At 33.7% G+C, this 23,752-nt stretch overlaps 5 protein-coding genes across 14 annotated transcripts; 1 reads left to right on the forward strand and 4 right to left on the reverse strand.

Annotated features, from left to right (window-relative positions):
- Positions 1 to 78: 78 nt before the first annotated feature.
- On the reverse strand, positions 79 to 4,997 carry LOC100744319. Of its 2 annotated transcripts, none has more exons than XM_003487885.4 (7): positions 4,291 to 4,997; positions 2,734 to 3,064; positions 1,712 to 2,309; positions 1,392 to 1,448; positions 1,189 to 1,316; positions 905 to 1,101; positions 79 to 843 (listed from the first exon to the last, which is right to left on the reverse strand). In XM_003487885.4, the coding sequence occupies exons 2-7, from the start codon at positions 2,974 to 2,976 to the stop codon at positions 762 to 764; spliced, it is 1,305 nt and encodes a 434-aa protein (XP_003487933.1). In that variant the 5' UTR covers positions 2,977 to 3,064; positions 4,291 to 4,997; the 3' UTR covers positions 79 to 761. The 2 variants fall into 2 exon arrangements, with proteins under 2 accessions (XP_003487933.1, XP_012238443.1); XM_012383020.3 differs by having other exon boundaries at positions 1,766 to 2,309; positions 4,291 to 4,992.
- Positions 4,998 to 8,231: 3,234 nt separating this feature from the next.
- On the forward strand, positions 8,232 to 13,050 carry LOC100746054 (protein eiger). Of its 4 annotated transcripts, none has more exons than XM_024366276.2 (5): positions 8,232 to 8,360; positions 8,474 to 9,690; positions 11,060 to 11,634; positions 11,879 to 12,338; positions 12,469 to 13,050. In XM_024366276.2, the coding sequence occupies exons 2-5, from the start codon at positions 9,325 to 9,327 to the stop codon at positions 12,652 to 12,654; spliced, it is 1,587 nt and encodes a 528-aa protein (XP_024222044.1). In that variant the 5' UTR covers positions 8,232 to 8,360; positions 8,474 to 9,324; the 3' UTR covers positions 12,655 to 13,050. The 4 variants fall into 4 exon arrangements, with proteins under 4 accessions (XP_024222044.1, XP_024222045.1, XP_012238453.1 ...); XM_024366277.2 differs by having other exon boundaries at positions 8,255 to 8,654; positions 8,969 to 9,690; XM_012383030.3 differs by having other exon boundaries at positions 8,255 to 8,654; positions 9,350 to 9,690.
- LOC100744564 (armadillo repeat-containing protein 3) lies at positions 12,800 to 17,002 on the reverse strand. Its single transcript, XM_033319664.1, has 14 exons — positions 16,982 to 17,002; positions 16,639 to 16,901; positions 16,120 to 16,444; positions 15,861 to 16,028; positions 15,576 to 15,779; positions 15,283 to 15,445; positions 15,098 to 15,216; positions 14,870 to 15,028; positions 14,511 to 14,749; positions 14,279 to 14,443; positions 14,088 to 14,191; positions 13,849 to 14,020; positions 13,468 to 13,783; positions 12,800 to 13,351 (listed from the first exon to the last, which is right to left on the reverse strand). Exons 1-14 carry the CDS (start codon positions 17,000 to 17,002, stop codon positions 13,067 to 13,069), a joined length of 2,703 nt encoding a protein of 900 aa, XP_033175555.1. The 3' UTR covers positions 12,800 to 13,066.
- Positions 14,450 to 15,147, reverse strand: LOC117151411. Its single transcript, XM_033319651.1, has 2 exons — positions 14,870 to 15,147; positions 14,450 to 14,749 (listed from the first exon to the last, which is right to left on the reverse strand). Exons 1-2 carry the CDS (start codon positions 15,008 to 15,010, stop codon positions 14,510 to 14,512), a joined length of 381 nt encoding a protein of 126 aa, XP_033175542.1. The 5' UTR covers positions 15,011 to 15,147; the 3' UTR covers positions 14,450 to 14,509.
- LOC100745695 (cholinesterase) lies at positions 16,945 to 22,531 on the reverse strand. 6 transcript variants are annotated; one of them, XM_033319647.1, is made up of 11 exons: positions 22,414 to 22,531; positions 21,927 to 22,040; positions 21,354 to 21,842; positions 20,051 to 21,209; positions 19,792 to 19,982; positions 19,532 to 19,718; positions 19,362 to 19,482; positions 19,040 to 19,235; positions 18,825 to 18,940; positions 18,609 to 18,637; positions 18,228 to 18,366 (listed from the first exon to the last, which is right to left on the reverse strand). In XM_033319647.1, the coding sequence occupies exons 3-11, from the start codon at positions 21,615 to 21,617 to the stop codon at positions 18,290 to 18,292; spliced, it is 2,340 nt and encodes a 779-aa protein (XP_033175538.1). In that variant the 5' UTR covers positions 21,618 to 21,842; positions 21,927 to 22,040; positions 22,414 to 22,531; the 3' UTR covers positions 18,228 to 18,289. The 6 variants fall into 6 exon arrangements, with proteins under 6 accessions (XP_033175536.1, XP_033175537.1, XP_012238669.1 ...); XM_033319645.1 differs by lacking the exon at positions 18,609 to 18,637 and having other exon boundaries at positions 16,945 to 18,366; positions 22,414 to 22,530; XM_033319646.1 differs by lacking the exons at positions 18,609 to 18,637; positions 22,414 to 22,531 and adding an exon at positions 22,194 to 22,386 and having other exon boundaries at positions 16,945 to 18,366.
- Between the last annotated feature and the right edge of the window lie 1,221 nt (positions 22,532 to 23,752).

Below are 23,752 nucleotides of genomic sequence, written 5' to 3' on the forward strand. Positions count from 1 at the left end.
TTCACATAAGTTATCAAAAGACTGAATTTTTGAGATTTGTAAGTTTATAATAATTGATTGTAATAATACGTCACATGATAAAAGAATACGTATTTTTTCACAAATAAAAACTTACAATTTATGCAGATGGCATAAACAATTTGATGTTTTAATTACATGCGATATGTTTCGCCGTTTCTAATACATTGTTTATATATATATTGTTTATTTATAAAATATAATAAAAAATGTATAAATTCGTTATAAATTACAATTGGATTCTTTATTTTTGTAATCTTTCAAAATGATTGTTTAACAATAAGGCGATTTTCCGATATAAAACTGTAGTTACACAGTGTGACTCTTAAAACATAACATCATATCTTCGATTTCTTAAAAATTAAAACGAGTGTAAAAAAGTATAATATCAGCATACATACATATGTGAACTAACTTGAGCTATATAACTATTTTATAAAGAATAAATTCCAACATTATTTTTCCGTATGGTCCTTATGCATTATGTATTTCTAACATTCAATATCGTATAAAATTTAAGCTTACATTATATTAAAAAAGTAACAAAAATAAGAGTAACATAAAAAAAATTTTTACATGTATCCTTAAAATGAAAGAATCAGTTGCACAAGAAACTCGTGAACTTGATCCTTGTTTGATTTTTCTTTCTTACTTCTCTTTAAATCGAAATTTAGGATCACATTTAAAAGAATAGATTTCTTTTGCGTTATTTATGGCACATCTTTTAATTATTACACGCTTCGTTATCGTAAACGTTTCTTACAGACATTATTAGATAGAAGTACTAGTTGTATATAACTATGTCCCTCCCGCATATTTATTAATCTAAAAAATATTTAAATACTTTATAAGAAAAGATAATCCTATCTTTAAATTAATTACATACCTATCTCTCTCTTGTTGCTGAATGTGAACTCTGTCGCCTCTTTGCAACGGAGTTATTACACTTGTATAACAGGATACTTCTGTGGCCGATGTAGAAGAGGCTGTGGAACATTTCACAAGTTTTTGTGTAGTGGATTTGCCTTCTGAACTTAGTAGTATCCAATACGAATAGTTTGTTGGTTCTCCAAAATAGAAAATCTAAAAGTGAAATGAAAATTGTGAAAACATTTAGTACAACTGTAAATTGATTTTGAATACCAAATAATAACACATGCGGTTTTTTACCTGTGCGGAAATCATGTACAAACCAGTTGCTGTAACTTCTATAGATTTCTTGTCTTCTACCAGATGGAATTTATTTAAATTATATTGAGTATTGTTTTTAGTACTTTTGACCCATGGACCGATGTAAACTAGAAGATATCAAATATCATACTATATAAGGATTTAATTAAATATATAATATATGTAGTAATAGTTCTACATACCTGTATCTGTAATATGTTGCTCAGGAACTGCTCCCACAAACGTTGCTACCAAGGGTCCTAAACAAACATTCATTGTTTACCTTTTTATATTTAACAAAATAGAATACTAAGCAAGCAGAATTAACAGTTCACACAGAAATTCGCAACCGCGTTATATAGGATTTAAATTTAGGCTTTATAGCTCTTGCAACATTTAATTAATTTCTATTACTTTAGTATCTTACCAAACAAAAAAAGATTATTGTTATATTGAGATTTTCTAGATACAATGTATCTCTTTGAATTAAAGAATCGCATGCTAACTAAATAATACTAAATACCCAATCGCCTGTGACTGCGTTTGGGCCGCCTTTTGTTCTTTCCTCGTTTTTTACCTCTTCCCTCCGCTCTTCTTGATCTTCCTGAACGGGGTTCTCTCCAGAAATCTAAGTCATCATCATCACTATAGTAATCGTCATTCACGTTATTATAGATCTTTTCACGTATTTCTTCTTCAGTTAATTTCCGTTCTTGTAGCGTTAGTGCCGCTCTTTCGATACGTAAATTGCTATTACTCATGTTATCTTTGTTACTCTTTAACTTCATAAATAGCTTGGAAGTTGCAATATTATTTCCATTATTTGTACCATACGCGTTATCACGTGACATATACATGTCTTTAGAATTCTTCATTGAATTTATATATGGAATTATAACATTGTAAGTATAAGGATTTCCATAGATTCTACTATTTCGAACTTCACTAATTTCGCTGGCTTTAGATATCGACGATGCTCCTTGTAATAGTATTCTTACATCGTGAAGCTTTTTATTTTCGAGGAGCCTTTCGGACCTTTGTATCCACGCTCGATTTACACTTCGATTTATCCTATCGAATTTGGACGTTAGTAACAATAAATTTACATTTAAAGATTGCACCTGAAAATAATAAAAAAAGATTGTTTCAGTAAATTTAATTGATGGTTAAAGAAGACCCCTCATGGATGAGTTCTCATCATTAGAGTACGGGTCTTAATGCATTTATAGAATATTTGAAAATGCAAAATTCCACAGAATGCATGTTATATGAAAAAATAAATAAAGTATCCGAAGTATAGTATTTTCTATAATACTTGGTAAGTAAACAAATTTTCTATCGAGATTCTACTTTTCTAATTATATTCTCAAATATATGAATTTGCATAAAAATCCACAGTCTACTCATCACGTCATAAGTGATGCTGTAGATGTCAACAAATTAGCTCATAGAATTGTATTCTAATTGCTAATCTAATAAAAAAAATTTACTCTAATATTAATTTGTGTATAAATGAGAGAATAAAAATTTGTTTTATTAGTTTACTTGTATTTGCAAGGCACGCACTTCCTTCCTTAAATGAGACAGTATAATAGCGAAGATAATCGCTACAAAAAATATAACGATGGTGCGGAATCTTTGGAACATCTTTGACTTTTTCACGTTAGACACGGTAACTTTCATGTCAACGTTCCATTCAATTAAATTTGCCGCGTTTTTCGATCGATTTCGATCAACCTGCAGATCGATGTCATCTTGAACGTGTTCCATTGTGATTTTAGTTGCCATCGATCGCCGACACTGTATCGATTAATCGCAGAAAAACGCGTTATGGACTAGTTTGAATATTATATATATATATCATATCACAAATGACCTGAAACATCACATAATTTGATAGTAACACTTTATTTGGAAACAAAATTGTCATTAGCTTATAATCTTACTTTTCTTCCGATAAGTAAAAATCAAGCTAATATTTTTCACTCACATCGTTGAAGGAGGAAAAAGAATGGTAACTATTGATAATAGTAATTTATTTTATTTAATTTATTTAGTATTTATTATTTTTTATATAGAAAAATCATGTTTAATATTAATATTTAATTTAAAAATTAAGTGTAATTAATTTGTACTCTCATTTTTTACTAAATAAAGTAACGTGCTATTATTTTTCACTCACTTCGTTAAAAAAGGAAAAAGGAAAAGAAGAGATAATTGTCACACATCGATAATTGATAATACGGATGATAAATCTTTTCTATTTTTTTCCTATTCGATAATCGTAAACATACATATACTTGAATATTGCAACGAGATCATTGGAAATAACTACAAGATAATAACAAAGATAGAAAAGACAGCACGTGTTATCATTAGAACGATTTTTTTGCGCGCGTATATTTATTGAAAGGCTTTGACACTGATTAAACGAATTTAAAAAATGGAGAAATATATATAAAGTCATTCATTCGTCATTCAATCCAACTCTGCTAACTTGTATTCACGTCATGGGCACTCAGATGTGTCAGCGATAGAAACGAAGAAAAGCAATAGAAGAAACGGTAAATGTTGTAAGTGTTAGGAGTGGAGATTTTAGATAGCGTATAAATAAGAGATATGTTTGTTTGAGATTGACTCTTCATTTTAGAGCTTCTGTTTACGATAAATTTAAGAGTTGAAATAAATTATTCTAATACTTACAACATTTATGATATACTATGAATAGTATAGTATTTATTATTAGTATTTATATGTAATTTACATTCTCTCTCGCTAAAAAAATTATTTTTTATTTTTTTGGCACGTATGTCGTTTACGAATTAAACTCCACGATCGTTTCACCTCCATACTCCCTGTTATACAGCACCGATATTTTTTATTTAAATCTTACAACTTTAGTTTCTTTATTATCTTCAGAATAAGATACGTTTTTGTTCATTCTAAAAATGAACAAATATTTATCCCAAAAAATTATCTCAACACTTGACAATATACAATTCACTATTTCACAGGAATTCGACTGAATTGAAAAAATGAGAAAAGAAAAAGAAGATACTCTATCGTATGGATACATAAGAAACCAAAAAATGTGTTCCTTACCTGAGTGACATTTTTTCTTGTCGATTCTCCAGCGATCGCGAGAGCCACAGGTGAGATCAATTATTTCGCGAATCAATTCACTCGCGTATTGTCGCTGGAAGAGGCTCACCCTCTGCAGACCTGAACGTGGACGACGCTGTTCCGTAGCATCTTTTGTTTACCTACTCAGCTTGGTACCCGAAAGCGTCTCCGAGCGTCACGAGTTAGGAGTTACGACGACTCCACTCGACCGGTTTGGCGGCTGTTGGGCCTGAGTGGTGCCAACATTCGCTTGGCAAGACACTATGACTAATTCTTTCTTTTGCTTTCGTCGAGCTCTCTCATTCCTTCTCGGTAAACACGTGCAAAGAATGACTAACAATGATACCGTACGGTAACTTCATTTAACTCTATAGGATATATTAAAACATGAGCGATTCGCAATTGTTTTCAATGTATGTTATATTTGTTATAGTTGGGCATGGGTAACACTATATTTATACCGAAGATAAGAAATCGCGACCCTTTGGTAAAATTTTATCGTTCCTTATCTGTCACGTTGTTGCAATATAAGATAAAGATAAGGTTACGCATAGAAAGGATTGTTTGGAGGATATAGAAAGCTTTGAGAGAACACGTTATATTGAATTCTGGGCTGATGCCGGAACTCGTTTTCAAGGATAATAGATCCTGCTTTCGCATTTGAGCGACCTGGATTCTTGGTTTGAAAGCAGACCCTACCTGCAGGTCCTTTCTAGGATTCTTAACTAAATCCCTATTACTTAACAAACTTTCGTAGTTCTTTTTTTCTTGATTCCATATTTGTGCTTTAATAATTTGTTTTATCTCACTAAGTTTTGATAAAATTGAGAAAATTTAGGTATCAACAGAAATACAGATACAATACAAAGAAATACAAATACAAATACAAATACAGAATACTGATACAATATTCTTTTTCTTAGGTCTTGATCCTCTAAAGTGCATTTACGACACAGACAAGCAAGTGGTTTCTTATTTATTTTACTCTTACGAGTTCATATTTTCAATCATACACTATTCTACAAATATTGTATTCGATTTTTTCATACAAGTCGACGTCGTCTTTAAGCAATATTTCACTATCGTCCGCTTCTACTTCTACGGCATATTGAATTGTGATGACTCGATGCCAAGTAAGTATCTGTACGATTCATAGAATTATTAAAAAGTGGCTTACAAATATATCCTTATTCTTGTTACTACACTTCGCATTTTTAATGTAAATATTTCCAAATTTTAGGATAAGAAGCATTAATAAACTAAAATTTATTCAGAATACTATGATTTCACAAACGATAACAACCAGCTGAATATCAGTGCAGAACATAAATATAACGAATATTAAGTAGCACAATCAGGTCATCCAGAGTTGTGTTTCTAAATATAAAGATTTCCTCAATGATTAGAATCTTGCTTAAAAGATATCAGATTATTACAATTAAATGTATAAATACTCTGATCTTATGAAAAATTAAAAAATATGATTTAAACTTCATTTCAGTTCTTGTTTTTCCATGTAAAATAATTCCAAGATATGGAAAACATGATACACAGAATCATAGTGAAACTTAAATGTCAATGACAAGAGAATAGAAATAAAATTAGAGTGTAGAGAAAATAATTACGAAACATGCGTATGAATGCGAATGACGAATAAAAAACAAACTGGCGTTTCGTACGAAGGTCTGAGAATTTTTAGATGGTAGAACATTTCTTTCTTTGTATTGCACATATTTCTCCGCTATATTTAGCGAGTAGTTTCGCTACTCCGGATTAATGCAATGGCGTCGATCGACGAAATCGTAATCAGAGTTTCTTGTCATCTCTGCTGGGTTCGATTCACATCACCTCCGGGGGAAATTTAAACAGCAGCTAATTAATAACAATTTCGTTGCATGTGTGAGAAAACAATTGATGCGATTATTGCATGTAATACATCACATATGTAATACTTCGTTAATGCAGGAAGTAGAGGTCGTTCCCCAATGAAGTATAAAACATGCGTGTATATTGAATCTTCTTTTTATCATTTTTCCTTCGTCACGTTCTAAATTGCTCTCCATAATTGAATTTTCTTTTCTCGTGATTCAGATCTCGTGACCAGTGTGTAAGAAAGCCATGGAAACAGCGAGTAGGCAGTTACTAAACGAGGAGAAAGGGCGGATTAAATAATTGGCAGGCCACGAACGACACGCTTCGGCTCATCAGTCGTAAATTGATCCAGATATCTCGAATTTTGTCATCTTCCTACACGAATCGGCTCAATTACATACTTGGAACACGGATGATTAATTAGGACCGTGACTGCTGGAATTTCTGATAACATCATTATTAAGAATGTAACGTGAAACTGTTCCACATTCTGTTTCCCTAAATCGGCATAAAGAATAATATGATCATTTTCTTCACAAAGAGAATTAATCAATTTTCTTGCGAATATTTCCTATATGTATAATTGTAATATTTGAGTCACAAAGATAAGATCGATAGAAAGATATTAATTTATGAGAACGGAATTTGGATGACGATGGTGGAACGAAATGCACCAGTGATGACACTTACAAGATATGATATGATACACAGATGTTGCGAATATGTTCTAGAGATTCTTAAGAAATTCTCTTATCGGAAGTATGAACAAAGCGTCTTGATATTCCATGACATTAACGTATCTCATCTTAATTCGCGTCTAATTACAATGAAACGTTGGTTAATTCAGGTAATTCAAATTCTAAGAATGCCAGTTATTTTCATCAACTATTAATATATTAATAATTATAGGAACTTTAAGGATGACATTGTTATCATTACTATTATTTTTATACAAATTCAATGACTAAAGGAAGATAAACATTATATTTGTTTTTATAAAATTACTAATTTTTATAATGATAATTCAATTCATTTTAAATTCATTCCATTACCAATCCAAGTCCAGTCCAAAATCTTCAGGATCATTACCAATATTGATTTCTTCGAAATCAAAAGACAGTTTACATGTCAGCCGTTACAATCTACTTCCTGTGTTATTAACAAGCTGCTCGATTACTGATAACGATAATCTGCGAGTGATAATCTTCATTGAAACGAAACGAGATCTGTAACTTCCCCAAGAAATTCCTTCGATTCGTTCTCACGACGTTTTTTCGCAGGAGAAGGCTGTTCTTGGAGCCAGCAAGTATCAAATTCAATGATTCCGGTTCGTCAAATAAGGTCGGAATTGGAGATATCTGGTTGTAATAATAATGTGAAGCCCGTTGACGATAAAATTCCACACTGAAGGATTTTTTCGTGGAACGTTATATGGGAAACCATCCCAGTCCTTGACCATTCAAACGTTCGTTCGAGATAAGCAATATTGCAGAATGCGTTTATATAACATATTGTAATATACACGATCGAATTACTGTTCGGAAGCATATTGATTGTAAGCTTCAAGTTTGATCGACTGTTTTTAATACGGTTGAGAGTTCTGTGTAACACATGCATATAATCGCTAACTATTTGATAAGACTTCAAGTATTTTCCTTGACGATGTTTAAGGTAACAATTGATAACATTAAAACGTGTGTAATACGATAAATAATAGTAAGAAAGGCCTCTTTAAAATTCTATTATAGTTCTAAGGAAGTTTGTTTATTGTAGTATCTTTCTGTACTCCATTGTTTAATGCAGTAGAAATTTGAAATATTTCTTTAAAAATACATATTAGTAATTTACGTGTAATAATACCGCAGGACATTCAATTATCATTTAAACAGCTTATGATTAGATGCATATATATTGATAAGTTTGCGATTGATCGTTAAAAATAAAAGAAATAATAATGGATAATAACGATCAATTTAAGATTGAAACATTGGAGATGGAAACTACATCTCCGATTCACTGATCTACGCCACTGACAATGAGATCCAGAGGCGCTGCTGCGATAAACTCGTACGCTTTCTGTTCCTTCCAGCCAGTACGATTGAGTCTGTCAAGCAACACTGGTCGTTTCTTCATCTGCCTCAGGTCTTCACGAACAAACTCCGTACCTTTCCTCTCCAGTAATGATCAGTTCTATTAAAAAATCAAACTTACCAATCAATCAAATCATCGTTTACTCTAAATATTACTTCAGAGTTTCTTGACTTATTACATTTTATTATTCATCACACAGAAAGAAAGAATTCAAAGAATCAAAGAAGTGAAGAGGCTAAAAATAAAAGGAATAAGAAGATAGAATTGAGAAGATCAATTAGATAAAGGAACGTAGGTCGTCGGAGGCACAGGTCGTATAGAGAAGAACAAAAGAAGAATAACGTCGAGCTACAGAAGGAAGGAAAGAAAGGCCAATGTAGGTAAGGAACTAAAGGGTCGAATCTTGACTACTCTCGCCTGTGGTCCTGCTCGAGGTTTTCTAGAGAGGAAAAAACCCACTGAACAGGTTTTAAAGAGGGTCAGGACTGGATACACACACAGGCCACTTAATGCCGTAGATTATTGTAAACTTCTGAAATTGTGGAATCAGGTGAAATACTGGTTATTCAGTTCAGAAACATAAATAAAGGAAGAAAAATATTGAAACTATTGCCTCAACGGACCTAATAAGCCTTAAAATTAAATTTGTAATTTAATTAACTGGTGGCTTTTGTGGTGTTTGTTTCAATTACAGTGGGTCAGAAGTTAGAAGATAGAAGAGAAGCGTTCTTTTCAACTGTGCAATTCTTGGAGCAATTATGTCACTACGGCGATAAAATAATACGATGATAACGCGGGAAGAAATTCAACACGCTTCAGGAATTCGCGTGCATTGTGAATCGTAGTAACATTGTTTATACTGAAAAACCATGAACGCTGTGTGTGATCTTGTTTATTATTCTTTGAACTAAGAAAGCTAACGATATAAAAAAAGGAGAAAAGCACAGTATCAATAGTACTTTATGCAAAGTGCAGTGTAATTTAGATTTTTATAATTAACCTTAACGACTAACCCTGTGTTCAGTTTCTTTTTTTTTTTTTTTTTGTACAATGACTTCCATGTTATCCGAAGAAGACTCGAAGGTTGCAAGGATGAAGCAGAAACTGATGAACGACGTACACGTGAAAGAAGAAACGCGATCCTTCCTTAGCGTTTTCAGAGAGAACCTAAGCATTTCTCCGTCTGACCTTGAACAAGGCTTCAACAAACATCGATTTCGACCGAATAGAAATACGATTCTAAGTGTGACGGCTCTGTTAATTGCTCTTCTCTGCCTGAGTCTCGAAAGTTGGAAGTTCCATTGTTCTTTGATTAATGCTCGGGAAATCGAAGAGCTAAAACGAAGTGTAGAGAGTTTGAAACATCGCTTCGTGAAAGAAGATCTACTGAATGAACTAAAAGCCTTCGAAGAACAGGTAATGGTTTTTTTTACAAGTAAATGAAGAAGAACGAGAGTATCGCGTGGCGATAGAATTACTCAGGTACTATGTGTAATTCGTTTCTTTCATTTTTTACATTACTTTTAGATTGGAACTTGATGTTAAAGATTCGGATTACAAAATTAAGATTTCAAAGAGTATCTTGATAGAATAATAATTTCTTCTTCCTTAAGTTTATCAGTTTTTCTAAGATTCACGTGATTTGAAGTCCTCTTTGGAAACAATGAACACAAGAAATTCGTTTATGCATTTCGAAGGCATCTTTACCGTTATTTATAATAGCCCTGACGATTCTCGGATCTCTGGACCCAAAATATCCAAGGTTCTAATTATTTTTTCTAGTTATTTTTACACAAAGGCTTCTTTATATCTGATTTCAGAAGTTTCCCTTTTCTTATAACTTTCTCACCTTTTTCTAAGGCATACGTTTCCCAATTCAAGATAGATGATAAGAATTATCAAGAAACAAATAATTAGATAATGCTATAACACATCCCAGTGAAAATAGAGAAATTTATATCTTCTCAAAAAATGCTTAACAGAAACAGGAAGTCCTTGTTTAAGTGATTTAGGTAACAAGATGAGGATTAAGAAGCACAATTAAAGTTCTGAACCACTGAATCATCTTATGAACACTAATTTATAACAGTAACAAGCATTTTCTAAATTAATATTTATTCTAACTGATCTAATTTTAGTAAAATTAAATATTTCTTCCGTTATAGGAAAAATGAAGAAAAATAGACTAAATATCAAATCAAATAAACAAATTGTATTACATTAGTCAGTATTAGAAACATCACTAAGGTTCGCTATATTGATATTAATTATGTGATAACCTTGCAATGGCTCTCCTTTAATAGGCTCGCGTTACATGAAGAGGATAATAAAAGAAATCAGGTTATCGGTCTCCGGTGACATTAAAGGTCGTAGATAAAAGAACGGACCACGTGCTTGCGCGTGCACGGGTACAAAATGATTCGATGACCTGTTCGACGATTCACATTGACATCGAGGAGTCATGCAATAGAAAAGTTATTACGTAAATTATGTAATTCTACGCAGAATTTGATGCCCGTCCGATTCATGATGTAAGGCATCATCGCGTTACGTAATGGTGGATATTCAACGGATATACATTGATTGCGCCTATTATAAGATACGTAAACATTCTAATCGATGCAGCATCTAAGATTCTTTCTTCGTTGAAAATACTGATAAATATATTTATTTTTATATCGTATAAGAAACTTATTTTAAAGTATAAAGATAAACATTCTTCGGTATAATAGATATCATTAAACATTAACTATTCAATTCAGTGATAATGATTGTCTGTTCACAGTTGTACACCGAAATGTACAATGATGATGATGATGATGATCCAGACGAAGCAGACATCGACAATGCGGATTACGACTCAAATTACGACGATGACACGTTTTCTTCGCACGATTACTCTCCGGTATTCGGTGCTAGGTCGTCCGATATCCCTGATTCCTCGTCGACAATTGCTCCTGTGCCCTCTCCATCAGAGCTCAGTGCAGATAAAACATTGTTGAAGTTAGCGACAGCGCACAAGATCGAGGTCAAATATAATGAAGACTCGGTGAAGAGTTACAAGAACGTGGATCGGGAGCGTCATCAAGAAAAGAAGGTTCTGGAAGGGAAATTGGAAAATCATGAAAATAATACTAAACGAAAGCGAGATGTACTAGGTACAGATAATGTAAAGGATCATTTTTTGAACTGGAAGATGAGCTTGAAGCGTAAACGGTCGATTGACGAAGAAAACTATAATTCTAAGAGATCATTTGTCAGAAGACATTCTCCTAAGAATCACGCGAAGGGAACGGCCGCTTCTAGTTCCGGTTCTAAAGAGATGTTGGATGACAGAAGCATTGATGACCAACAAAACACGTTAGTTGCAACATTTTATAATATAGTAGACAAAATTTTACCTAGAAATTAATAAGAATTCAATATTAGAAATTGCTGAACATTTCATGAACCACTAATATTTAATATTATTATAAAGTTCCTTTAAATTTAGTTATATCAATATACAAATTCAAAGCGAGAAAATATTATTCAGTACTCTTGGCAGAACGTAAGAATGAACGTAAGAGTGATTCAAGCACTTTCGTTTGTTTGTTTCTCGCAGGTCTATTGTCGTTTCTAGTAGGCATCCACCAAAGAAATATAATACCCACTCGTCTTTAGATAACACCGACGCATCTCCTTCGAAACATAACAAGATTACCGCGCAAGGTGTCACGAACCATTCTGCAAAGATTTCTCACAAATTTCGAAAGAATATGAATCTCTCTAGAAAAATAGTTGCTATTCACTTTGATGGAGATCGGAGTAAAGCCTCAGGATCAGACTATTATGCTGGAAATGGGAGAATTCGTCATGGCGGTAGTACGTTTAAGGCTTGGAAACCAAGTGATTGGGTAACTGATCTTGGTATGGGCGAATACTTCAGCATGTCCGATGACGGGAATGTTACCATTTACGAAACAGGATTATATCTAGTTTACGCGCAGATTCATTACAATGATGATCATGATGAAATTGGATTTCATCTGGTGGTGAACGGTCGGCCTATTCTTCAATGCATGGTAAGAGGAATATCATATCTAAAAAAAGATAATCTAGTTTTAAAATTGAAGATGAAGAATGTTATCGTTACTTTCAGTATTTATAGCATTTCCTTAAGAAGAAAAAAATGATTATAATTAATGTTTGTAGATTGATAACTCTGGTCACTCACGTAACATTAGCCAGACCTGTTTTTCGGCACAGCTGACACGGCTCAAAAAACAAGACGTTTTAGTTTTCAAAGAGGCCAGTTCGCCGAGATTCGCCATTTTCGACAAGGAAAACAGTTTCTTCGGACTAGTGAAACTTGGGGAACTAAGAAGGCCATCGCAGTGATCGCTTATTTGAAGATAGTAGTAATAATCATAATCAAACTTTAATATGCACTTATCACGAGTGAATCTCTTAAAAAACGAAGTGCTTATCTTACTTTAATAAAAAGTAATTTATTGATCGTTCATCACGGCAGTAATACCGTAAAGCTTTTCTTTCAATTATTGTCGATATTTAATGAAAATAGACGCGGGTCAACTTTGTTAATTAAAGACCAATAATTAAAGACCCATGAATGTATATTACCGCTGTAAATAAGATTTTTGCGTTTTATTATTAAGCAGTTTTTGAAACCGCCAATTTTCTACAGAGTCCAAAGATAGTGAGAGTGCAAGTGAGAAAAATATTAGATTAAGATCTTATAACTGATGTATCCGAATAAAATAAATCTTGCGATACGATTGCGACGCATGTTCTAACACACAGTATCGCAGACTAACTTTTTTTCACAGTATAATCTGGCACGATTACTGCCAATTGGCAACAAGTCTCCGGGACAGTCCATCAAATCAACGATAAAATTCGGTTTTAATAATTTCGTTGGGAAATTCGATGAACAATGATCTTCAGGAGTAAGGCTTGAATCTTCGCACTTTTGAGGGTATTCTTTTAGAGGTTCATTGATTGTGATAACTTCTGGGCAAGATAGATCTCTCTTTAGATAACAGTGAAAAGTCTCTTCCTCAATTGGGACTCTCACCTAGCAAAAATATCCTAAGCTCAGAAACTAATTATAAGGATTAAAACGTTACTAAACAATCAAAATCTTTTATCTAGACTTAAAACAAAGAGAAATAAAAACTCAAAATCCTCTACCTCCGGGACTGCAATTTCGATCCAGGCTTTTCCATACTGTCCTCGTACCAAAGCTGCTGGTAAATGTACTCTATCAGCGATTACTTTGAAAAGCAAGGCTCTTTCGAGATAGGAACCAACTCTCAACATTCCCAACGGGATTACACTAGTTTCTATACTTTCTTTGATTTCCTTCAAATGAATTTCTAGCTGGTGATCCACACATCTGATTAGAGGATCCGGACCTGACATTTGTTGGACCACAAACTTGGCCAGCATCTTAGCACGCGAGGCCACGTAGTTAATATTTACAAATCCTTGTGTCGTCTTTGACACTCTGAATGGAAAACCATGATACTTATAGGATTCACGCGGAGATAAACTTAGAATTAATTTTCTTACACGTCTTTCGACTCCGCGGCGATTAACTTGCATTTAAACAATTCTATGTAATCATAGAGATATGAATCACACTGTAGGCGACCAAATTTGGAATCCATCGTTAAATTTAATATTGCCTGGGACAAGAAAACGTTTCTCTTATTGTTGATATGTGTATTCTCTTGTTTACCCTCTGAAAAAAGAAACAATAATTTCATTACACTTAACGAAGAAAGAGGAATATAAATAATGCTGTTCACCTTCCAAGTTCGATTCATGTGGTTCCTCGCGAATGCAATTAACCACGTAGATAGGTTCCAAGGGGCAGAACTTGAATCGGAAAATATCATCCAATATGGGAAAACTGATTAAGATTAAGACAAAAATGAAAGTATAAAATGAAGCAAGCAAGTATAGAATAAAATACATAAAGATTCTAAAAATATCATACGCGCAGACGTTTCTTCGAAGTACATAAAATCCATCTCGTGTGATATCATGCAAAGATAGTCGTCCAGTTAAAGCGAACTTGATCGGCAAATGCGCGTCAAACAAGACTTCTATGCATGTGTCCCATGAAGGAACTACTCGCGCTGTCGACCGGTTGTTCAGCATGCTATAATCATTATTTTCGTAAATCGTACGATGAAATTGCGTCTGTACTTATTTCATGTTAGCCTCACTAATTTAAATATCTGGCGGAGACGAAAGTATCTGCCAGAACCGGATCCGCGCATAATAATTGAATCAATTGGGCGGCTGCGTTCCTTATCGGGATCGATTTAACGTCGCACAATAGATTATATAATCTTTCAGGCCCCTGAGCCTTCAGAAATTCTTGCTTCCCGATCTTCTCGATACACATGGTGGACAGAGCTTTACAGCAAGCGATTTTGAAATCATTCATCGATATACAGCTCAACTGTTAATCAAACAAACTATGTAATTAATTTTTCCTCGATTTAAAAATTACAATTTTATTGAGTTGTGACATACGTATAAATATTATGCAAATTAAATATATATTAAAGCAAATGTATACTTCGAAGGATGCACATATGGCATCGATGATATCTCCCGTAATTATAGTATCTCTCAAAGCCTGGTATCTTGCTATTGTAATGATGCATTCTATAACTCCAACCAGAATTTCAACAGGGACTTTTCCCCCTGTTTGTTTCATCAGCCATAACAAATAATTCTGAGGATAATATTCTTAAAATATTCTTCATTAAAGTAAACAGTTTGCTACTTGGACGCATAAGATTACCTGTCCGTGAATGTCCAATAATTCTTGACAATTCTTCACGTCGCACTTCAGCAGTTGATTTAAAGCGAATAAAGCCGCCTGTCTAGCGGAAAATTTTAAATTTTCGTTCTTTAATACATCTGAAACGATATCGTGAATTATTGTACTACGTATTGATTTCAAGAAAATTGATTTTTTCAATCTACCTAGAACATGTTTCACACAATCGCTGGCAGTTAATTCCTTGGCTGCTTGATTGTACAGAGTCATCATACCGATACCATGACAACTGATTTCATACATGTTAGCTTGTACGTTGCCCATTAATGTACGCAATAAATAATCGACGATGCCATAGGTATATAAGGCCTTTACAAGAAACGCATCAGCAATAAATCAAGTAGTATTAGATAAGGAGATATGAGTTTCAAAAATGTCTACAGTTTGTACTAAACTAGATGAATTTTTAAAATTAGTTCCCTTAAATTGCATGTAGTACTTTTCTGCCCCTAGACGTGTGTGATAAACGGACAGCTATATCCAGAGCTTCCATAAAAAGCTTTGAGTGTGATGTGTCTTCTATGTACTTTAATATCTGTTTGATACCGCCGATATCGTTGAACAATTCTGCTGTAGTGGGATTGTCGCAAGCAAAACGGAGGATCCGGAGTGCATCCATATGAAGATCTTCCCACTCGATGTTCTAAATAAGTACAAGATGTATCTTCATGAAACTTAGAAGTACCAGATAGAAGAATCTTCTTCAGTTACAAGAATATCTTACATCCAAAAATTTCAATAAAACTTCAAGTCCATTCGTGCGCCGAAAGTGATCGTGCAGATAATCATCTTTATTTCTTCGTACTAGATCGGTCACTACATCGAGTGCAAGCTTCTGAATCTCAGTATACGGGGAATTAAAAAGCTCGTAGACGAGTTCCATGTTAAAATTCTGAAAAATTGCAGATTTTTTTCAAAATTAATCTCGCAAGTGTGAAAGGAATTTTACAAAATGGATCGTTTAACTTGTTATCCTAATGAACCTTAGTCTCGATGATCTCCTTCGCTCCCACAGGATCTTGTAATAGATTATATATAATTTGCATGGTGTTCTTCTTCACGTCAGGATCTGGTGATCGAAGTCTTTCGAATAGGAAGTTCATATCCTGACACTGTTTTAATAATTGTGCTGCTCCAAACATGTCTTTAGTCATTTCTGCTAGGATCAAGGAAGAGAATTCATGCATGAAAATATCCTGTTCGTTGATAAGGACTTTAATGAAGTGCGGAATATAATAATCGGCGTCCAACAGGAAATCACGGACATTGGAGATGGCTACCATTTCGGCCAATAATTTTGCTGCGAATCTATTTTATTTTATTTTAAAAATTACAATTAGATAACATTTAAAAACATTACTTTTATACATATTAAATATCATTGATATTAAATATAAAAATTGATAATTATATTTTTATCTTTTTTGATACTTTTTATGTGTTTTATAGAAAATATAAAAATTAAGAAATCAAAGAAAAAGAATAACGAACTTAAAATAAACCTTCGTGTAAATAAATCCTCATGTGTAATCAATAGTATCACGCTATCTACAATTTCAAGATCAAACAAAACTTCTAGGTTCTCCTGACATTTGCTACCAAATTTTGCCAAAGCTGCCGCTGCAGCTAACAGAACAGGCTTTTCCTGACATTGCAGCAATAATATCGCTGTTCCAGGATATTTCACCTCTAAACGGAGAGGGTCGAACTGGTTCTTCGTTTGCTGTTCTCGGTCCACTCGTGTTTTACCCTTGGATACACATTTCTACGCATAATTTTCAGTATTTAATATATAAAAAAGAAGGAGAAACAGAATATATGTATTTTTAATTGTTTAAATCTTACTTTTACATGTTTTGGTCCCATACTTTTTTATCTCTCAGTAGAAGTTGAAAAATTATTTATGTTTAGCATGACTTATAGAGTTCTTCACTGAATATTTGTGATAATATCCAATGAATAAAATGTATGACATGAATATTGCCGCAATTGAATTTCGTAGGATTTTTAAAAGCTCGTATGTTGCTTGCACGGTGTTCTTTAATTGAAAGATCTTAATCTAACGGTGTTCTTCTTCTAATACAATACATTCATACTTCTTAATTTAAATGCATTTGTAATAGTACGTATAATATTCTTTTTCGTAAAAGATAGAGATCTTATATACCATAAAATACATAAACTTCCTCGCATGAGATATAATAATATATCTCTATATTAGGTACTGTATAATACTAGAATATATTAAAAGACTTATACTATCGAAATCATAACATCGGTAATAGTGAGATCGATTCGACGACTACACGTGTTTTCTATTAATACTATAAAAATATCGGAATACATAAATATATTTTAACATGTACTATATTTGCAACTTTTATGGTAAAAAACGATATAAAAACACTCTACATTGTTTAAACTATTAAATTGTTCTCAAAGTAATAATATTATGATATATTATTACATAATATATATTACTATCGTGGCGTGCATGGCTTTCGGTAAAAAATAGATTTCGTATACCGATGTTTATAACGATAAAAATTAACGTAAAAAAGTATAAAATATGTGTATCGATATGTACAATGCAATATTAATACGATAACATTATCGTGGACGGACGAAACGTTTAGCCAAGTCTTATAACAGTAACCTCAGTTTTCTATGTGCAATGTTTTTTAATATCTGAAAATAATCATATTAAAAAACATTTTGCATATATATGAACACATATTGTTTAAAAACCTATATTTTTGATTTTAGACATCTTTTAGACATCAGAAGCTAGCTTCTCTTCAAAAAAGTAAATGAAGTAGCTGCAGGTAGAAAAATAATACTTCAAAAAAGGATATCATACAGCTGTTTGTGGGACACCTTGAACTAAATGTGTTTTGCTTTTACTTTTAGGCAATGAGGACTGGCTTATAGCTTTGCTTAATCTAGGTTGTCCATTTGGTGAACTGGTAACAAATCCTTCCGAACGCATATCTTTCAGCGAGATATTGGAATTACTCCTTAGCGATGGAGTAGAACTAAATTTACGATTATGCGACAATCGTTCTTGAAGCTTTGATTCATTTTGCCGCGGTATCCTAGATCTGACAGGTGGTGTGTCACGATACTCGTGGATGTTCTCCTTCGAAGTACGAGTCATATTCTCGATTCCCTCCGAAGGTTCGTCGTCTCGCACCATGAGGATGTCTCCGCTGTAGTAATGGTCAGATTGTCTGGACACAAGAATACAAGAAAAGACAGTAAAAGAATTTATTACTTCCAAAAGTGGTTATCTAATAATAATAATTAAAAAATAAAAAAGTTAATTCTACATAGTGGTATCACCAAAAATGGTGATTTTTCTATCTAATTAACTTGTTTCTTTTTGTTAATAAATTCAAGAAGTTCCTTGTCCATATTTAAAGCTGTGCAATGAATTATGTACACTGTTGCATGTAAAAACTATTTTAATTACCTGCGTATAATCTGGCAGCCTTTGTTTTGCTGCATGAATTACAAGTAAAGATAAGATTAATGAAAAATATGTTTAAAGGTTGTGTTAATTATATTCCCTTGTATAAACTTCGTATGCAATTTCTATAGTATTTATGAAGCCAGAACCATCACCCTTGTGCACTACGCGATTAAATGATGTGGTCATATGGGGTTGGTTCTGTTTACCTTTTCTTACCTTTTGGCATTGCGCCAAAGCATACAGCATACTACGGAAAGCACGATTAACAATAGACACGCAGTGGAAACAGACCAAAAGGCAATTTGTAGAGGTTCTTTTGGCTCCCACCAATACTATAATAATAAACATAAATAAATAGAATATTTATACTGAGAATATTTTATAAAATTATTGAATAATATTTTATGAAAGGAGGTACATAGTGTTCTTACTTCAGTAACTGGAGGATATGTAGGTACCAAACGACCAATAACCGTTGGTAAATACATAGACCAAAAGGCACTTTCAGTTTGTCGGTAATTCAATAAAATTGAACTATTGTAAGTAGTATTAATGTTCAAATACCGTAATTGTCCAGGCTTAGCAACATCAAAATGTAAACCCAAAATTTGCGATGGTGTCGGATTTCTAAAAAAGGAAAACGTATGTATTATACAGATATAAGGTACATTATAAATAATATTATAATAATAATATATATATACATTATAAACAATATAAGCTCAAAATAAAGTTATAAAATTATAAACTTACCCATACGTTGCAAAATTTGCATACGCTTTCATAAAAAAGTGACTCATATTGCGATCGTTGTCTGTCCACATGTCACGCTTCAACTTCCATTTTTGAGGGAAGAATTCTGTAAAGATAGTAACTTGATAATTATATTGTTAATGAAAAACTCTGAATTATTGTATTCTTACCAACATCCATGAAAGGTGCCCCTGTTAGCCAAAGAAGCTCTGTGTTGTGAGAAACACTTCGCCACTGTGGTAATGTTAATGCTTCTACAGTTGTATTTAGCACATACAAATATGTAGGTACACGTTTTTCTATCAAAACTTTTGCTATTTTATCAAAAGGAGCAACATAGTGAAAATCAGTCAAGAGCTGAAAATTTAGCATTATAGAAATATACATATAATTAAAAAGTCAAACTATATATACATCGCGTACAACTTACATTAATATACTGATCACGAATGTGGGTAATATTAGTCGGATCTGGCCAATATGTGTACATGTATTTTATAGCTTCATAAACTCCTTGAGAATTTAGAGTGTAGTTGTATTGGAGAACAAGTTCCCAAATTTTCTGATCGAATGATTCCGCATCTATAATATATTGATTCTTGGCTAATGTGGCATTGTTATCTAGGAAGAATGAAATGTTTATTAATTTGTAAAAATTTACAAGATTGCAAAGATTTCGAATTACATACATATAAGGTATGCTGCTTCCTGAGTAGTTACACCAGCCATATATGCTAAGTTATCTGTAAACTTATGACTTTTTATGCTTTCTTCAGGTGTTTCCACAAAGAAACGCCAATCTGTTTCTCTCCAATCTTCGTACCAACTGTCATTTGGTACTGTGAAATTAGTATCCAATACAGGAGCCCAAGGAAACATTCCAATGTGTTGCTTTAATTCAGAATTACCAAGTTCAAAAAAGGATCTGCCATTCTTCAAACACTGCACCAATCTCCAGCTGCTTTCTATGCTACAGCCTAGTGATTCTGCATATACTTTAGATGTATTCTGTGCCCTGTACTTATCTGCTATGACAGCCCAATCTGCCAATGCAGAACCTGATTGAGCTATTACTTTTGATACCATATCTCTGGTTTTAGGTGCAACCATTAATAATCCAGCACTTGCTGCTCCAGCACCAGGTCCAAAAAGAGTTATTGCATCAGGATTACCATTAAAAACTCTGATATTATCATACACCCACCTCAATGCCATAGCTTGATCCAAAATTCCATAATTTCCAGGGCTATTCTCATCTCCTGTACTTAGAAATCCTAGAGCTCCTAGTCGATAGTTAATCGAAACGACTACTACATCGTAAAATGCAGCCAACATGTGTGCTGGAAACAAATTGCTTGCTCCATGAGTAAATTCTCCACCATGAATATAGAACATTACTGGGTACGGCTTAGCTAAACCAGAGCTAATATCTGGCGTAAAAATATTCAAATATAAGCAGTCTTCATCCACATCACGGATTCCTTTAGTAGCACCAGTATATGCACTGGGCTGAGGACAAGCTGGTCCCCAATCAACAGCTTGCAGTAATTGCCAACCTTTATGAGTTTTGGGTGGTTTAAATCGACCTTCTTTTATAGGTGGCATAGCATAAGGAATACCGAGGAATACATTAACATGCTTTGTAACCCTTTCAACTGGTAAACTCCAAGGCCTATGCCTTGCTTGTGGATCATCATATAAATAAACTTTAAATCCTTGCACTTGTCCATAAGCTGTGGTCACAGTAACATCTATAGGTAGATTTTTCGAATCAGACCTCTTTCTTCCTTGAAGATCTTCTCGCCAACCACCCAATATACCAGGTAAAGGTAGTCTTGAAGTTGTATGCTTAAAAAATGACAATCGTTTTGTAATTATAATTTTTTACCAAATTTATCTATCATTACGTGTCATTACTTTTTAAAAGATATCACGCAATTTCTCTAGTAAAAAAAAAATACTAGGAGAATTGTATTACTTGTATTATTTTACCTCGTAAAGGTACCGACTGTCTGGTGCTCTGGTGGGTCCTCTGTAAACAGAGTCCCAGTAACTAGGACGATACCCATACCTTCTATCTTTGTAAACATAAGTGTCGGTTCGGTGATCTGGTCCGTTTTGAGGCACATATACCCCATCGCGACTGTAATACCGACTACCCGGAGGTATTTGTTCCTGACACAACACCGTAATTGCGAGGAAGCACAGATAAAAACAAACGCGTCCAATTGACGAGTATAAAGTATATGCGGCCATCTTGCCCGCGTGCGTATTGGTGTTTCACCAGAAACAGACAGGCGTGGTCTGTCAGTGTGTATACACACGTGACACTTCTACAGGCACGCAATAATGCGAGGAACTCGGTCTTTCAGGAAACTCTTGATGAAGCGGAGAAAAGCGAAAGCCGCAATGAAAGTAAAATCTCACCAACGTTTATATTCTCTTCGAAAACATGCATGGAGAAAGGAAACCAATTAGAAACTAATTAGAAACAAATTTTTGATTACAAAAAAGAAAGGTTAAATGGTCGGGATATGGTAATTATTACACACGTGTACTACTTACGAAATCGAAGGACTGACACGCGCGGGAGCCAACACCCTGTAGTCTGTCACGTTCGAAAACGATCGTTTCTCCCGCTCCTAATACTACCAAACATCGAAATCCATTTTTTGCATCCTGTAACAACGATACCGATACGTTATCATTCACCTTAAACACTTTTCTTCTCGTAGATTTATGTTAACTTCATTATATTTTTTTGTTTTGAATACGTTTATGGACGTATGTACCATCGAACCATAAATATAAAATGATATCATAGAATGAAACCTTATAAAAATAATCGGCGAAATTAATCAAAATCAAGTTCACTGATAAGATTGAATTGCAGTTGCGTGATACATAATAGCGAATTTGAGTATATTTCGAAAATATTATTCGCAACACGAATGCTACTCGGAGTTACATCCAAAGTCTACTGAACGGTAATGTTACTCTCGCGTGCAAATACGTGCTGCAACCGACTGCCCACGCGCTAATAAATACTTACTTGTTATATAGTGAAATTATCGAGCAGTATGATCTACGATCCCTGTGATCGTCCAAGTATGCCGTCGCGTGAACGGATGAGTTGTACTCGTACTCGTACTCGTACTCATACTCATACTCATACTCATACTCATACTACACGTACATATACAGTTCAGTCATACTGGCTCGTGCGAGGGATACGCTTATCTTCCGGCAATTTTACCTGAAATATAATAGATTACAACAGTGATACTCATTGCGAACGTTATTTCATATTAATTTTTTGTCACTTTCTAAATATTAGAATATAGTTAATTATTAAACAATTTAATAAGCTTACTAAAAAAATTCCTAATATAAATTATAAATATAATATTTTCTGTCTCAATGTAGTTCCTGGATACCTTTAATTTTGAAACTAAGTGTCAAGTAAAACCAGATCATCGCTGAGTACCATTGAAATTGATAACATACCAAGGCATGAATAATGGGATAATCAACAATTCCCCCCTCGATTCCACCGTTGCTCTCGTCGTTGAATAATCTCTCTATCGATTACGATCGCCTCGAGCTGGTCTTCGTCATTTTGTTACTTTTGTTGCTTTTGTTGCACTCTTCATAGTCCATTAAGTACTGAAGTTTATATAATCAGCATGTAGATCACATACACCTAAAAAGATATTCTGATTGAATATACAGCTACAACGTGATACAGATTGTGAGATATGTTCATGATTTACCCGGAGCTAGGTGGGAGATATTAGTCCCCGCGGAAATAATCGATAAATGACACTAATATAAAGATTATGTAATAATCTTAATATTTTCTATAATAATTAATTAATATTAAGCTCAATATAAATTATTAATATAATAATTTTAATATAATATTATTAATTATATTAATTTAAATTATATTATATTAATACAAATTATTAATATGTCGGAGTCAGGTTGGCACTTTTGGGCGTTCTATGAACCTTTACTTACTTTACCGTCGCGGATGTGGTTAGTGTTTATCTGTGCGAATGTGGGCACTACAAGAGGCTCTGAGTAACGACAATAGGATGTCCGAAATGATGGTGACAACGAATCCAGGTTCGATAACGAATCCACTGTCTACGGGATGACCAGTATCAGCGTGACTTACTCGGCAATTCGCTCAACGACTAACTAACTAAAAACTCCCTGAATCCAGATGAACCTACCCTTATATACTCCTTTCCCCGCTTCTCGGGTCAATCCTTGTTTTTAAGGAGAGTCATAAAATCATTCCGTACCTCTGTCAGGCCCTCCCGTGACCGTGGCTACGTCTGGTGACCCGTTATGTCACCTTAAACCTGAACCCATCGTCGTAA

Source organism: Bombus impatiens, unplaced genomic scaffold, assembly GCF_000188095.3.
Source record: "Bombus impatiens unplaced genomic scaffold, BIMP_2.2 scf_0203, whole genome shotgun sequence".
NCBI lineage: Eukaryota > Metazoa > Arthropoda > Insecta > Hymenoptera > Apidae > Bombus > Bombus impatiens.